Source organism: Pempheris klunzingeri, chromosome 13 (genome assembly GCF_042242105.1).
Source record: "Pempheris klunzingeri isolate RE-2024b chromosome 13, fPemKlu1.hap1, whole genome shotgun sequence".
Taxonomy (NCBI): domain Eukaryota; kingdom Metazoa; phylum Chordata; class Actinopteri; order Acropomatiformes; family Pempheridae; genus Pempheris; species Pempheris klunzingeri.
Window position 1 is genome coordinate 3,429,807 of NC_092024.1, and position 16,979 is coordinate 3,446,785.

The 16,979-nt window shown below is 43.1% G+C and overlaps 1 protein-coding gene across 3 annotated transcripts in view; it reads left to right on the top strand.

Moving 5' to 3' along the window:
- The first annotated feature begins 339 nt into the window (after positions 1–339).
- The window catches only part of LOC139211800 (palmitoyltransferase ZDHHC14-like), a 46,009-nt gene continuing 29,369 nt past the window's right edge, over positions 340–16,979 (top strand). For all 3 annotated transcript variants that reach the window (XM_070842194.1, XM_070842195.1, XM_070842196.1), the window contains exons 1-3: positions 340–803; positions 1,438–1,732; positions 14,752–14,912. In XM_070842194.1, coding sequence (XP_070698295.1) covers positions 1,491–1,732; positions 14,752–14,912 — 403 coding nt within the window. In that variant the 5' untranslated portion in view covers positions 340–803; positions 1,438–1,490. The remainder of the gene's footprint in view (positions 804–1,437; positions 1,733–14,751; positions 14,913–16,979) is intronic.

Consider the following 16,979-nt stretch of genomic DNA (forward strand, 5'->3'; position numbering starts at 1 on the left):
CATCAGACCCTTTAGCCCCCCCCCTGCCTGTGGGAGAGAAGAACAAGGTGATTAATAATAAAAAGCTGTATTGTCCTGCAGGAAGCTTCCATGTATGATGCTGCTGCTCTGACTACAGTGACCCCCCCTCCACACACCGCGCCCCCCCGGGACACGCCCCTGCTGGCAGGGAACCCCTGATGGACCCCTGGGTGTCCCTGGCCCCCCGGTTTGGGACCCCTTCCCCAGCTCGTCCCCCCTCTGCGCCTCCTCAGCAGAGACCTCAGCCTCGGTCGGAGGGGGAGGAGCGGGGGGAGGCTCCGCTCTGCCCCCATGTTGATGTTTGTTGTTTGCGAGGGAGGCAGCACCGTGAGTGGAGAGGGACACAATGTGAGCGGAGGGCTGCCGACCGGCCTGCTTGAACGCTTCCTGGGGAATGCAGCAACTTTAGTCCAGACAGCGCGGCTGAAGGGTGACGGTCTGTGCTGGCGTGGCCGCGGAACATCGGACATATGGCCGCCGGGGTCCTGCTGGGTCCGGGTTGTGCGCAAAGACTCGTAGTGGCTCTCTGAGCGACGGCCAGTCAGGATGCTGGAGCTCGTCTGAGAGCCCCCCGTCGTGTGGTCTTTCTCTGGATTCCCCCTTTTTTTTAAAAAAAAAAACCAAGTTCCTCTTCGGTGCCAATTTCAAACTCTTTTTTTCGCCCCCAAACTTCTAGAAAATGGTGTTCTTCGCTTTGTCTTCGGCTCGCACCAAACCTGGATAACGAAAGGAGCAGCTACGTGACAACACCCCGACACGACGAGCGGCGGTACTTCCCCTCGGTAAGGCAGCGCCGGAGAACAGCCGGGATGTGAAGCCCGGGCGTCTGTCATGTTATGCGGCTGACAGCGCAGCCGGGGAGCGCAACTCAAACCTTCATTTAATCTGCCCCTGAGTGGGGCAGCGTGGGAGTGAAATTACCCAGTCAAAGCGTGGGGTTATGTGGGCGAAGTGAGTGGCGCGAGCTAGCCTCCTAACTGCTCAAGTTGACCAACGTGCTAACATTAACTTACCAGCCATTTCACCAACTTGCTAGCCGCGTTAGCTTTAGCGGCACTTCACGCTCGGTCGCTATAAAATGCTAACCAGGTTGCTTGCTAACAAAGGTAGCTAATAACGTGAAGCTACGGCAGCCTGTGTGTGGGCTGCTAGTCAAGTTATTTGCTTACGTTAGCTAACGTTAGATTAGCTAAACTTGCTTCTCCTGACTAATCCGTAGCTGAGCTGAAGTCTAGATGTGAACATTAACAGCTACATAAATGTATTGTGAGCATTAGCACGACATTATGACTAAAGGGAAGTGTGTTTTGTACTATTCGCAAACTTTTTTTTCATCCACGGTCACGCGAGTTATTGGTGTGGAAAGTTGTGATCTTAGCCTGTCTGCTAAACTGAAGTGGTTCCTTCTCTCCGCAGAGGCACGTCTGCCCCGGGATTCACTCGGCTGTGGGGACTTTTATCAGACATTGATGCATCTCGGGGTGTCTGAGTCCATGAGAGAGTGCGAGTACAGCCAGATAAGCACTCGCAGCTCCACACCAATGGAGACCCCTTACAAGAAAAGGACCCCAAAGAAGAAGAAGTGGGAGTCCTTCCCGGGGCGGAATAAATTTTACTGCGATGGGAGGATTATGATGGCCAAGCAGACGGGGGTTTTCTACCTCACCCTTGTCCTCATTCTAGTGACTTGTGGACTTTTCTTCACCTTTGAGTAAGTATTGCCAGAAGTATGCTCGGGGTCCTTGTGCTCCCATCTGCTGCTTGCTTGTTCACACTGACATTGTGGATTCGGGATTTCATTTCATGGGCTCAGCTGTCAGAGGAAAAGTTAAGATATGGGTCAGTTATGTCACCGGCATCACTGCCTGTATTCCCTGTGATCTCCTCGGGGCTCAGGGAGATGTCAGCACAGACTGGTTGGGGATTAGGCAGAGGCTTCTCTGTTTTTAGGAAGAACATAAGATGTAATGATACATAAAGTATGTTTAGTGGAGGCAGCATGTTTGGCTGCGGGCCTTTGCTGATGGAAACTGCCTTGTGGTTGCATTGAAAGGGTGTGGATTTCCTCTTTTGCTTTGTTTATGCCTTACACATGCCCTTACATGAAGTATATGAAGGGGCAAGGAGCCTTCTGCTCTAGAGGACTTCACTTCAGACCCCTGATGGTAAACTTAAGTGTCCTTGCGCAAGATATTGAATCCTGACCAGTTGTTGGGTTGCAGGAATAGGATTTTATCGACACTGTGTGGTAATGTGACCTTTTAGAGTGACACTTTTACATTTTTCAACTATTTTCTGTTTAACTTTTATGTTCCATAATTATCTAAATGAATTATCAAATGCTTGCGTCCCCTCTGACTTGCTAGACTACAGTGTTAGTCCACCTATGTGTGCCATTTGCACCCCCTTAATCACAGCCCAACTATCCCTGAGGTGCTCCTGTCTTTCTCCCGCTGGTAGAACAACCTGTAATCAACGGGCAGACTCACGCTTCGGCACACTGTCTCATCCAGCCTCTTCACCTCATCCCGGATGTCCTAAATAGGCCCGTTGTGACTGAAGTGCGTGATACAGCATGTAGACACAGATGGTGACCTGAGTGCTGGAGAGATAGTGGTACACTCCAGGTACTTGTCTCTCTCCTCATTATTCCAGAGTAATCACTCTGTGGTCTGTCATCTCAGAAAGCCCATCTATACCAGATAAGAATCCTGCTCCATCATGAGATTTGTTGCTCAATCGGACAGTCTTTATCAGGCTAAAGTGCTTCAGAGCCACAGAAAGCTTAATAGGCAAAATATGTGGCTGCTGTTCAGTATCTGGCCTGTTAAGACAGTCCATCTGGGAGAGAATCAGTCAGTATGGCACACAGCTACTATTAGAACCAAAATTGTATGTTGGGTAGAGCTAACACAATTCGTTGACTAATCGATCAATTAACCGAAAAATAATTGTCAACAACTTTGATGATTAACTAATCACCTAAGTTGTCATTTAACAATGAGGGAAAAAAAGCATTTTCCTGTTTAATTTTCTACCAGATGAAGATTTGCTGCTTTTCTCTGTTCATGTCCTTGTATTGAATATCCTCCAGGTAAAACGACACAGTTAAAGATGTCACTTTATTTTATTTTTCTCACCAAATGATTAATTGAAAAATAATTGGCACATCAGTCAACAATGGAAATGACTGTTAGTTGCAGCTCTATCACTACAGTGAAAAAGTGTTAAAGCATCTGTATTTCATTTATGTCCTATCTCAAACCACCTCCACTTTGCTTTTTTCTATGCTTTGTGTGCGAAGTCCTTCAGCTGCAGTGCTACACATCTATCAGCAGCGACCTCTGTACCACTTCATCTTTCAATACATTGTCACCTCAGCAGAGATACAGACGTAACCCATGACCAAAGGGCAGACTGCTAGAGAGGGGGCAATGCAGGCGAAAACCACTAACCCGCTTTATTATGGAACATTTTATAAATTTACTGAAATGACAGGGAACATACTGCCATGTCTATTTAAACCTGGATGTTCCCCAGCACCCTCATGGAGGATGCCAGATGCTTCCTGATGATACCCCCCCCAAAAAAAGATAGCTTCATTTCCTACACTGAGGCCAGTCAGTGGAGCTGGGCCCAGTTACTGTGCTCTGTTTGTTGTGACTACAGGGGACATTTTTCAGGAACACTATACAACCACAAAGCCACTTTTCAGCTTAGTGCTGTCCTCCCTGCTCAACTGTCCATGCCCCCAGGCTGACCAAGTCCTCCTGGCTCTCCTCTCTCTCATTGCCTACCCCCACCCTAGTCCCCTGAGCTGAAAGGAGACATTTATCGGACAGGACGATAGTCAGCAGACCTGCACGCTGCCTGCTGTTGTCATTAACTGTAATGCGTTTCGATTAGATGTGTTTTTCTAACCCCAGTAGTCAGCATAGTGGAGAGCAGCTCCTCATTCACTTTGCAAGGCCTTCTTCTGTCTTTTGAAAGGCCTCTGTGGCATATTATGGTATGTTAAATGAGGATGTGGTATGATGACACCTGGTCCGTATCTATTTAAAGATCATGTTCTGATTGTGGAGTCCAGAAAGACTCAACAGATGGTGAGCGTTTCGGGATGGAGACACGCACTCTGAGCATTTACTCGACATCTTTCTACATTTCCATATTTCTTTTAGCTTGTTTTCTTTGTCTGTCTGAGGGGTGCTCAGCCATGCACAATAAACCTTGCTAGTGACCAGCAGACTTCGGTCTGTTTATTATTCTGTTGCTGGCTTCCCACAGACGTCCATGTGTGCTGTTGTTGCACATGTTGCCTTCTCTCCCTTATGCCTTGTAAAAGTTCACTCAGGCAGCTGTTTGAAGTGGTGGTCTGAAATGTTGTTTTGCTTGATGTGAAAACTGATCTCTAGAACCACAGTTTCGTTCAGGGAAAAATCACACTTTGGGTTTTGTATTATTTGAGTGGGACAAAACTATGAGATGTACTGCACTAGTCACAGACACAGAGCAGTGAATAGTGGCCACGTGTGTGTTGATTATTGAAGGACCTTTTTATAGTGCTGAAGAGACATAGCTGCAGTGATGTAGCGCCTTTATCCAAAGCACTTTACAAATTGGCTGTCATTGGACCAATTCACACACACAGTGATGGCAGCAAGGCGCTGGTCTGACCATCGGTTCGGTGTCTTCTCAAGGAGACTTTGATCTTTGATTTGAGGACTGGAGGAGCTGGGAATTAAGCTACCGACCCTCTGGTTAGCAGACGACCAGATGACCTGCTAAGCCACCTACTATCCCTAGCACTACTAGCCCCCTGATTTGTTATTTAATAGATTAGTCAGTCAGCAAAAAATGACTGACTACATATGTATATATATATAATATTTTTTAAGCAATGAAGCCAAAAAGCCTCTTAAATATGAGAATTGGTCATATATGATGGTAAACTTTTTTCAAATTGATCGTCCTGCATGGTAAATGACAGCCCCCTGTGTTGTTTTTAACAAGAGGCTGTTTTTTTTATCTGAATACTAATAAAGTTTGTGCTGGACTTGACAGTTAGTCAAACTGTAATCAAAGCAGCAATCCAACCACTGGAGACTACCAGCTCCGCTCGGGATGTTAATGATTTAGTAATAATCGATAACTGAGTTAAGAGTTTGATTGATCAAGAATATATTAACTTACAACACACAATGGTGGCACAGCAGTACTTGTGCATCACGGCATGTTTAGCTGCACTGTTGTTGGTGTTTGGATTTACGTCTCATTTCCATACATGTGGGTTAACTGGGCCCTGTGTACTCTAAGCAGCTGTAAACTCTCAAGTGTTTTTCATACAACAGGAGCTGCACTGTAAAGGATGATTGCTGCCTGCAGCTCTGTATGTGGTAAAAGAAGAATCTCTTTTTACCATTTTGAACTGCAAAATGTTTATCTTAAAGTGATTAGCTTGCACATACAATTCCCCCGTTCCCATGTAGAAATGCTTACTTCCTTCAATTAAAAACCACTAAAACTCAAGGTTGTTGTATGAGATCTTGGCTCCACATCTACTTGATATAAGCACATGTAGATCTCATCCCCTTTCAGTGACATAGCAGTGGGTTAGACTGATTTAAGTGTCCCGCACGTTTAGTCTCATCTAATTTATGTCCCTCTGTAAAGCCGTTTTATGTTTGCTGTTTGTTGGGAGCGGCACACCGCCTAACAGGCTTAATTCAGCATTCTTGTTGTACGCCAGTAAACACCTACAAAAATAAAATGTTATGCTCTAAGACAACTGGTCTTCCCATCAAGTTCCTGAAATGGTCACCTTTTACTTAAAAAAATATTAGTGCAGTTTATTGCAAAATAAGAAAATGGGTGGAAGTTGCATTACAACGTTCCCCTGAAAAGTAGTTTTTGGCCAGAATAATTACGACAAAGATGACTGGCAGGAAGTTGTGTAACCCGCTGTTTGGCTGTCGGAGAGATGGATTGACAGAGGTCCTGCTTTGCTTCAGAAACTATTTGAGCCACTTTGGCAGGTGGTTTGCTACAGTGATCCTGCCATGAGATGGGTTTAGCTTATTAACAAGACAGACAGGTTCCTCCTTTGAATAGAACAACATGCAAACTTGTAAGCACTTAACATCTCTAAGAAAGCCTGATGAGTAATCTACTTAAAATGTGAACACTGGATTACGTGTTTTGATGACTGTGTAGTTGTTTTTACAAGTCTCTGGTTACATCCATTTTGCCTGTTCACCAAATAGAGTGGTTAATCTTTGCAGTGAAATAAGGGAGACAAGGAAAAGGATGGTCATTTTATTAACACCTACAATGGTGTGCCTTTTCACCTTTATGTACATTCAACAAGTGTCGTGTAAATCACCCCACAAGCTGCTGTCTAGTCTTGTGATAAATTGTGTGAGTTTTATGAGGCTCTTTTCACCAGCAGGTAATCCTGGTAGCTCAGATGTTTTGGGGGTTGTTGTAAAGAAACGAATCAGATATTTTAATTGTACAAAGCCACTTTAAGGCGATAATCATGTTTGTCCACAGGTTTAATAAAGCGATCTTTTACGAACACTGGAAATGGACAAGTAGGCTTCGGTTATTGCTTCCTGTGAGTGGAAAGAAACCCACATTCTCTGAATACACCAGGCATTGTATTTCTGCTTCACTCAGAGAATACAATTGCTCTCAAATCCCCTCAGCAAGCATGCCATCTTTGGGCTGTCCTGTTGTAACAAATGTAATGAAATCAGTGAAATGGTTTCTTTTTGAACACTGTTAGTTCTGCACAGCACTCCAGAAGAATAGTAAATGTGTTTGCTGCATGCTGCGGCCAAATAATAAGTCACAGGCACAAGGCAAACTATTGCGAAAATGTCTTTGTCCACATAATTTGAACACACCCATGGAAGATGTGGTTTCCCAAGAAAAGAAGAGCATTCCACTCAAGCCAAGTTGTCAAATATGAATTTAGAGTACTGTGCCATTCCTAATTTAATCTCACAGTCTTGCACTTGAACAGAACAAGTAGAATATTTCAGACATAAGCACAATATAAGGGCATGAAATGCTCTGCTTTAGCTACAGTATACTCCTTTCTCAGGATGGTAAACGAGGACAATGGACACGTCATATGAGACTGTTAAATCATGTATAAATATCAGCTAGCCAGATCTAGGTCATTTTAAAAGTGAATATGTTTTGGATGTGACTTTAGTTCTTCACAGGTCACTCTGTCAGACCCTTTATTGCCGCTGTCTGTTTTGTTGTAGAATCAAGAGACAGATCTGTCACCAAGGCTCAGTGAAACCAGGAATCATGTCCAGCTGTTTGCTTTTTCTAGTGCGATACCTCTCCCCGACCAGTTCCAAGCCTCAATTGACCGGGCACCCTGTTTGTCACACAGCTCTCCTGTACTAGCACATCCATTCCCTGTGCCAGCGGTAATTGAGTCCACGGCACATGTTGGAAGGTTATCCTAACAGCTTGGGAGGGTTCTCAAATTCATACATGCGCACTGCAGACCTCTGAGGCTATGCCGTGCACCAGCGACATCTGTCTGAAAGGTGGCAGGAAATTGCGGCTCCATGAAGTAGACTGGGCAAAAATGTAACCATTTGCAAAATCATGTCATGTTCAGTTGTTTCATTGACAAATGACTGGGCCTACAGCTAAGAGGAGGTTCATGTTCTGCCCTTGCCTGCCATCAAAAGCAATCAAAATGTAATAAAAGGCAAAGCTGACAAAGCCTTGTATCCATGCAGCCCAGATGAGTAATGAGACTTTAGAGTGAGAGGCCACAAAGCCAAGTGCTTCAGCTGCATTTTTATCACACTGTTAAGCACATTTTAAACACATTCATGTATTTAGTACTGCATCACTGTTCAGTAATATCTCTGGGTAAACTGTGTCTCTCCTGGAGCAACTACTGCAGACTACTGCAGGCAGAGAAGGCTGTGTGTGTGTTGGAGGATGGATGATCTATGTTTGACAGGCTTTTTTTTGCAGATCACAGGATATTGATTGCCTACAAAGCTGTATGACTGAAGAAGAAAGCAAATGAGGGAGCAGTTGATCTCAGGTGACACTGAAAGGACAGCCAGTGAACGGTGCTGAGTGAGGCGAGCTTCACATGGTTGCATCAAGCGGAGATGAAAGCCCCAAAGCTTAACTCCCAGCTGAGTTTTGAAAAAGTGGTTGGCATTATAAAAGGATTTAGTGGGAAATGTGATAACGGTAATCTGGATTGGATTATTGTTGAGATTAGCGCACCCTTTGGGAGGCAAATGAGAAGGGAAAACCTTGGGAGACCCCATTGAGGAAGAAAGATTACCTTTGTTATTCTGTGGAAATAATGAACATGTCTCACTATTGCACAGGGAGACATTTACTGAAAAGAACTAGAAAACCAGAATGTACCAAGGTGACAGTGCTGGCAGATTTTATGTTCACTTCATATTATATTCTTTACTGTGATAACCATGATATTTTCTGGTGAGGATATCGGAAGTGATGGAGGGGTGTGTCATGAAATGCGGGACGTATTAATGTAATTTTAAAAAAAAAAAATCAGCAAAAGACAGAAAAAGGATGGGAATTATAGTGTAGAAAACATGATAACTGATATTTTTGACCTAAACAAGAGACTTAATTGAGCGGAAGCTCGTACATGATTGGTTTTATGTGATTGTTTCCCTACTGAATACTATTTTACTTTTACTTTTCCTCCTCTCTTCTCTTTGAGATTTACAGTGCTTCCTGCTCCGAGTTAAACCATATGTTTTGCTATAATGCTATTAATTAACATCTCTAAACTGTCTCTGTGATCCTCGGCCTTTCGGTTTACTAAATTGGGTTACTAAAAAGTTAAAGGTGCAGTGCTTGGGATTCAGGAGGATCTAATGGCAGAAATGGAATACAATATTCATAATTATGTTTTTATGTTAGTGTGTAATCACCAGAAACTAAGAATCGCTGTGTTTTCGCCCGTCTTGTCGGAGCCTTTTTATCTATGGAGCGGCTCCTCTTCCTCAGAGTCCAACATGTTGCACCACCGTGTTTCTACAGTAGCCCAGAATGGACAAACTGGGGGCCTTTCACATTTTTGCAGTGAAGTGGCTGGTTGAATTTGGTGGCGTGAATGCACTGGTTGGAAGATGAAGAGGACTAAGTGGTTGCTGGCGTTGACTAACTATTCTGTGTAGAGTTTTAGAAACCAAATTTGATTGGAGTATTATACTTATTGTTTACCTGAAGGCCTCACTCATAATGCCTGAGAAGAGTAAGTATGGAATGAGAACACCACAAGGTACCTATGAATTGTGTTTTCATTTGACTGCCTGGCAAAAGACAGTTCAAGGTAGCTGTTTAAACAGATTACGTCCTGGTGAGAACACGGACACTGTGCCAGCCCTGGTCCCCCAAAAGCTTTCATTTGGCCTGTAGTGTATCACATAATCTGATCTGCTAACTTTTCTGTGCGTCACCCTCAAGTGCTCATTACCAAGTTGGGGTGTGTAGCTTCTTTATTTAAATACAGAGCAAAGTTAGGTTTCTCTTTTGTCAATGAAATGTGTCATGCTGCTGTTTATTGCTATCTGCATGCTTGTGCCGTCCTCTGACTAAAGTCATTACTCACTGTGCGTTATGCGACTCTTTGCTCTGCAGGGACATGCACTAATATCTCTTGCAGATGCATTAACTGTGTATCATTATGGTGTTTGACTGTTAAAACTTACTCTGACAGCTTGTACTAATAATTGCAGGGCAATGTTAGTACACTTGAGTCATTCCACAAAGGCTATAGTCATACAAAGCTTCAGCTTTGATTGACCATAAAGGCTATTTTTGTTAGCCTCCTGGGATTTCAGTGAGTTGGAAAAAGTTTTGATTCGATGATGAGTTTATTTTTGATATTTAATAGTCTGAATGTTTGGTTAGCTTTATTTTAGATGATCCCACGGTAACCAGTGATAGGCCTGCCTGCCCAGAGTTCCTTGTATTATATGGTAAAAAAAAAGAAAGAAAAGAAACGTAAAACAATGCCAAGACCTAATAGAACAGATAAAGACTGCTCCCCCCCAGTGACGGCATTTCTGGATCAAATCCAACAGTGATTCAGTCTTCCTCCTCCTCAATCAAATGGTTTGTTGAGACATTTAAAATGATTGTAATGAATGTCATCATGCTGCCTCTGTCTTGTTGAATGTCTTTGTTTCTCTTTTCCTTCCTTGCGGGCTTCAGCTCACTCATGTGGCTGTTTCCAAGGTAACCACATTCCCTTTCGAAATTTACCATGTCTGACATTGGATACTGTCCGTTTCCATGGCAACAAAGCCCCTAAAGTCCCAGTTAAATATAAGATTTGATATCAAATTGAAAGGGAAATAAAGGTTTAACTTTGGAAATGTCCAGTTCTGTGTCAATATCTGCTCTTTGAAGAAAAGAGGGGTTTGCTGAAATCGCTCGGCGTCTTCACTGCTCATGTTCAGTGAACGATAAAAACTGATTTCCGGGACATTGTCTTCAGGGGGATCTTAAACCAGGCAAGATGTTGCCTACCTACAGCTTGTCCACTTATCTCTATTGATCCATTATAGGAAAGGCAGGCTTGATGTTGCATCTGTCCTCCCTCTCTAATGGCTCCAGTCTTTAGTCTGTGTCTGTTCCTACCGACCTGCCACTTTCAATCACACATGACCGGCTTTTCATTATGTTCCTGATGTCCAACACATTGAGACACCGTTTCTGAGGACAGAGGCAGCAGTTTGTCCTGTGCTCTCAGCCATCTCCATCACCACTAGCCAGATGACAAATTCTGAAATACAATTGTTTTCATGGAAGAAAGCACAAATCTGCGTGTAAGAGTTTTCCCTACAGAAAGAGAGACCATACGTTGTGTTCAAACGGGTCTGTGGATGTGTAGTTCTTAATGATCTTTGAACATTTGACATTTCAGTGGGGAGCTCGAGTTTGTCATTGATTACTTCAAAACCATTTAAATCCTGGCTTCAGGTTAATTGTTACAGATAGTAGTACTCTCACTCAAGGGCTGCCAAGCTTTTTATACCTGTAGTGATTTCCTATTAGCACCTTTAATTGGTGGTTTCATTATGTGATGTGTGACCAATCAGACAAAATAGAGGACAAACTTAATGCGTAAATGAAAACACTTTCTGCTCAACTTGAGGCAGATGCTGACAGACAGCAGATCCTTCCAGTGCTCTTGAAAACACCAGTTTTAATCTGCAGACAGACACATCTGTGACAGCCAAGTTCCATTGCGTTGATGTTCACTTGTTTTGAAATACTAAAAATATATGTGATATGTCATGTGATTCTGCTTTTTACAAATTCATGAAAATCAGAATAATAATCACTAAATGATAACTAAAAACAAGCTTTTTGCAAACGCACACCTTCACTCACATATACCTGACCTCCACAGCAAATAAAGGGAAACTTGTGGCGTTCAAAGGGTGGGGAAATTTTTGTGGACCGATCAACCAGCTGACTAACAGATCGAACAGACAGAACAAGCTACTTGTCGCAACTAAAAATCATCGCAATCACAATGATTTTTTTTTTTTCTTGAATGGAAGGAAAATCCTAAAGGCCTTAATGTGGATCTTTGTGTTTAACTAATAGCTAACAGAATGGTGGGCTGTGTTTGCCATGTGATGATGATGTTCTATTTTTCATGCACTTAGCCTCCAGACAGGAGACAAAGAACTAGCCTCTCTCTCTGCGTGACAGGAGTAGTCATCTCTTTTCAGCATTTCTCAAAGAATTGTCCTCTCAGCATTGCCTAACTGGTCAGAGATCTGCTGGAATTCTTTTCTTATTTGTTTCCTCTTTGGAAGCCGAAGCAAACGTCTCTTTCTGAAAACATGTTTTGTAAATAAGATACACTTTGCTCAGTCCTCACAACATATATCTCAGTGGTAACCGTTTTCCCTCTATGATGCACATAAAGGCATAATAATTGCAAGCCTTATGTGAAGTGATAGGACACAGTGTTGGATGATGTGCCTCCACCCGAGCCAGTTCATAAGACTGAAGCTTGGGAAGAACTACAAAACGCTGTGGTCTGTGAAATGGATTGCCTCTTAGCAAGTGTCTAACATAATTCATGGATATTGTAGGTTGACACAATGTCCAGTACAATGACCTTGGGAACTCCAGGCAAGTCTTAAACTGTAGAAATGTTTGTTTGGCACAGTGTTGTCCTGCCTGCAGCCTCCTGCCGATGTTCCAGACTACCCTGTGTTTTTGCTTAGATCAGTCTCACTCCAGATGTAGAGGAGCAGCAGGACTGGCTTGTGTCCACTCAGATGGGCTAATGGCATGCGTTGTAGACACTTTGTCACAGCTCAAACACTGTTCAAAGCAGCAGGATTATTGTATGCGTCGGGTTCAGATTTGGTCATTTTTTTTTAAATAAAGCTTTTTGTGTCCTTTGCTGGGGCGTCGTATGTTGGCTGACCTTTCCCCTGGCTGAACGGCATTCATCTCCAGCAGATCAAGTGAGAGCAGCTAGTGTGTGCAGATAATACTAGAACCCCAAATTAGCCCACATATTTACATCCTGCCCATTCACTTTCATTGTTGGAACCCAACATGACTGAATATAGGTTGGCTTGTTTTATCAGAATAACTGGTGTTGGCATAGATCAGCGGATGTAACTGCCCTCCCGAGGTGTTGCCATCTGAAGGCTTGTGAGATGGTGTGGTAGGTCGCCAGTGGACATTAAATGTATCACTGCAACACGTATGGTAGTGAAATAAAGAAGAGCTGTACATTTTGACATTTTTTGTTGTATTTGCAGCAGAAATGCAGTTGAAAATAATGTTGACCATTTATTATGGTGATCAGTGTCGCTTTTATGATTACAGTCATTGGTTCTCTGCAGTCGATCGGAGTGTGTGTCTGGAGGCATTATGTTTTCAGATTGTCCATCCGTTTCATTTACGTGAACTCTCAGGTACGCCTTGAGGGAAATTTGATAGTCAAAGGTCAAAGTCACTGAGACCTTACACAACTGAGTCTGAGATTTTACGCAAATGTCTAATAGGAGAAAATGTTGAAGTAACGACATTTTATATCCCAGAGGTCTCTTCACTGTGACATAAAGTTCTGTAAAAGCACAGACACAACTCAGGAACAGAAGGAGAGATTGAGCCCACATTTCACATTTGGATCCTGAGTTGGTGAAACATGGTCATAGATGTAAACCGTAACTTGACTGGATGGCGGAGGCATACAGCCGCAAGGTGGTAATTCTCAGCAAATAGTGCTCCCCCTGTAAGAGTCAGTGAATAAACTTGCTAATCGTCTCAATGTGCTCAAAAGGGAGCCACTTGGGAGTTCAGATATTTTTCAACAATTTGCTCTCAAATCTTTTAAAAGTCTTATACAAACACTAATATTACAGTGAACCCTGGCTGAACTCGCAGTGCTATTTTGCATTTCCCAACAGCATATCTAAAAACATACGGTTACCACATGTTCATTTAGTTTTCAGTGGCACCTCTTTGCTGTCACCACATCCACTCGAACAGACCAGAGACAGTCAAACAGATGAAATGGAATGGGGCAGCTTGTGCCACACCCCTGTGGGACTAAATGTGATTACTGTAATAACCACTTGCACCGTTGGACGTTTAATGGGATTATGCTAAACTGATTCATTAGGACAGATTACAACACAGGGGACTGACCCCTCTGTGTGCGCCCGTTTATCTGTTTAGGGGGTTATATCCACTTACAGGTCATTAAACAACAATCACAGGTATTAACACTTTCTGAACTTCATGGCCTGTCTCCTCTACAAGTAGAGTTTAGTTTAGGCGGCTGCATTGGGAGTGAGATCAAACGCAAATCTTGCAATATCAGTCCGTTTGAACTTTGCTACCGGCAGGAGTGGGCAGTCAAAAAATAAGATGTTGGACTTTTCGCTGAATGCAAATTGTAGAATCAGTTACTTAATATGTGAGTCAATGATCAACACTGTCTTGAAGTAACCGGGTTAAACGAGACCTCTGACATGACTGTGATTGTGACTGACTGAACCTGAGCATGTTCACTGGCGTTGCCATGGATACACATACAAAGTACGGTTGCTCATAATGACAACAGGACAACAATTTAGCCACATGATCTACAAATATCAAATCAAAGTGTTATGTTCAAACAGAAACGGTTATTAGAGGAACTTTGGTTTACATGCAGAGGAGAACGTAATCACCAACAGCTCTGCAGTAGAGGACTGCGATGGGAATGAGATCCTGCAAGTCCCACGAGACCCAACGCGGATCTCACAGGAGCGGGCAGTTTGAAACTTTGCTGCGAGCGGGAGCAGGTGGTCTGGAACACACACATTGCGGGAGAGCGCAGGAGTGGAAAACACACATCGTGGTAATGGACAGAAATCCAGCAGGAGTGGGCGTGAGCGGGATTAAAAAGCAGTCCTGCGCACGGCTCTAGTTTAGTTCAGTGTTTTGCTCAGGCTTAGTCTTGTTTACAAATGTTTACACAAGGAAAAGCGGTTTGTGTTTGGGCAGAGAGACGCCTGTCCCTTGGGCCATCAACTTATTTTTGTCCAGTGATGCCCCAGGACTCTGGATGTTTGAACTTTCAGGTTTTTACTAATTAGCTAAGCATAGCCCTGTGCTCTTTGTTTGCTATTTGCTTATTTCTTTCTCCCCCATCTCTTTTTGTCCTACCAGTTGTCCGTTCCTGGCAGAGCAGTTGACCCCAGTTATCCCAGTGATAGGAGGTGTGCTGTTTCTGTTTGTATTGGGGACGCTCCTGAGAACCAGCTTTAGCGACCCAGGGGTGCTGCCTAGGGCCACCCCAGATGAAGCAGCTGACCTGGAGAGGCAAATAGGTAAGACTCTTTTCTCTAAATTATCTTAGATAGGAAAAACAGGCACAAAAACCTCTTCTTGAGGTTTTGTTTATCTGCATCTGCATTTTTCTGCTTATGCCTCTCTTTTCTTCACACAATTTTTCTGTGACCACCCCTGTTTATCTTTTTGCCAACAAGTTATTGTATTTTGTATCTCCAGGCTCTTCCTCCCTGTCTGATACTTTGTTTGTCTCTGAGTCTGCGTAGTACTGATCCAGGGGATCTAGTTTCTGCCTTATACAGTGTATCTGGCTGATGTGTTTGGAGATTGTCTTTGCAGCCAGAGAATCAGGCTTCCACCAACTGAAAAGGCACCTTGCATCCAAGCTGAGGGTGAAGTATTGGTGCTGCTTTGACCAAATGGCCTTTGATCTGTTTATTTCACTCTAACTTCTCCAAGAGCCCCCGTCTGATGTATGACCTGACTCATAAATTTCATCTGGATAACTTCTGAATCTAATTTGTGATGTGAAAGGTAAAACTGTTGGTGCATTAGGAAACCACTTGATATGGTGTAAGTGAATTACCAGCATCACAGCACTGACGGTAGCGCCGTGAGTCAGAGGCAGTGGGGACTACACTTTGTGATGTGGATTCAGTCTGTTCATGAGATTCACAGTTGCCTCACTGTTTACAATACATTACATCACATGGAGTGAAATCAAGAATCCATTTAAAATGAAATGCAAGAACCACAGTATCTGCATGCAGCCCCTGTTCAGATGTTACTGATTGTTTTTTTTGTTTGTTTTACCAAGCAATTTCATAAATATTAATATTAAATTTAGAATGCGAAGTTGGCCAATAGCCATTCAGGGCTTCCTGTCTCTACAGTCAGTCTGAGTGTCGTCAGCTCCATGACATTTACACTAGTATCAGTTTAGTTACTTGCCCATAAGTTGCAGGACTGAATCTGCTGTCTCCAAAAGTGTCCCACTGCCCTGTAGCTAAATGGATTATCACCACTTTACTCAAAGGTTTATCTATTTAAACCTTCTTTTTAAAAGCCGCTTTAAAGTTTTGGTCCTTTTTATTTGGGTTGTGAATCTTCCATTTCCCAGCAATGGTCCTTTCCGTGCTTCAGGACACTGGGGCCTCATTAAACAGACTCTGGGCTTGCTTAATTAATCTCATTAGGAGACTTAAAAGTTTTGGAGGAAAGGTAAAGTACAGAGAGCTTGGAGCACTGGGCCAAAACAGCGCTGTGCAAAAGTAGTATGTCATATTGGCAAACATTTTTTCTGAGGATAAACAAATTAAAGGCAGAATTTATGAACAGTATTGTTGACCCAAATACTACGCTGCACCCTCTCCATCATTATTTCATCCCAATTGGCTTTAGTGCCGTGCATTTTCCAGCATAGCAATGGGCTGTTTCTAAACTGGAATCTCTTGCTCACAGACAAATGGTTGTTGTCACGGTGTTGTCGTTGCCTGTAGCTGAGTCCCTGTGTGCACAGGTGGTGAAATGATACGGATTAGGCTTTGCCTAAAGGAAAAGTCTGTTTGGGTTGTTATTTTTGTTGTAGGGCTGCACGATACATTATTTGAGCATGGACATTGTGATGTGCTCAAACGCAGTAGTTCGATACAAAAGGAAATCTGGTACTGTTCATCTTTTTCCATGACTAATTTCCAAGAAAAGTCCATCTGACATTACATTTGCATCCCCTTCACTAGAGCTCACAGCAAACTGATGGCTGAAAACAGGCATGCAATGTGGCTTCTTTTAAAATATGATGGATGCATGAAGCAGACATTCAGTCATGCAAGTCAGATATTTATTGCATATATTGCTGTAATCAGTGGCCCCTTTTTTAAAAAGTTAAAAAAAAAAAAAACGCACAGAAAAGACTTTTAGGATCTTCAGCTGTGCCGGGAGTCCTGTTAATCCTCCACTGCACAGATTAACCATTCAATTGAACATTGTTAGAAACTGCAGATTATATGTAAATAACACAGCAGCAACACAGAAATCCAAAAAGTTTTTCCCCCAAAAGTTGTCTGAGCTCATTTCTGGAGGGGTGGAAGAGGACTTGACCTTTG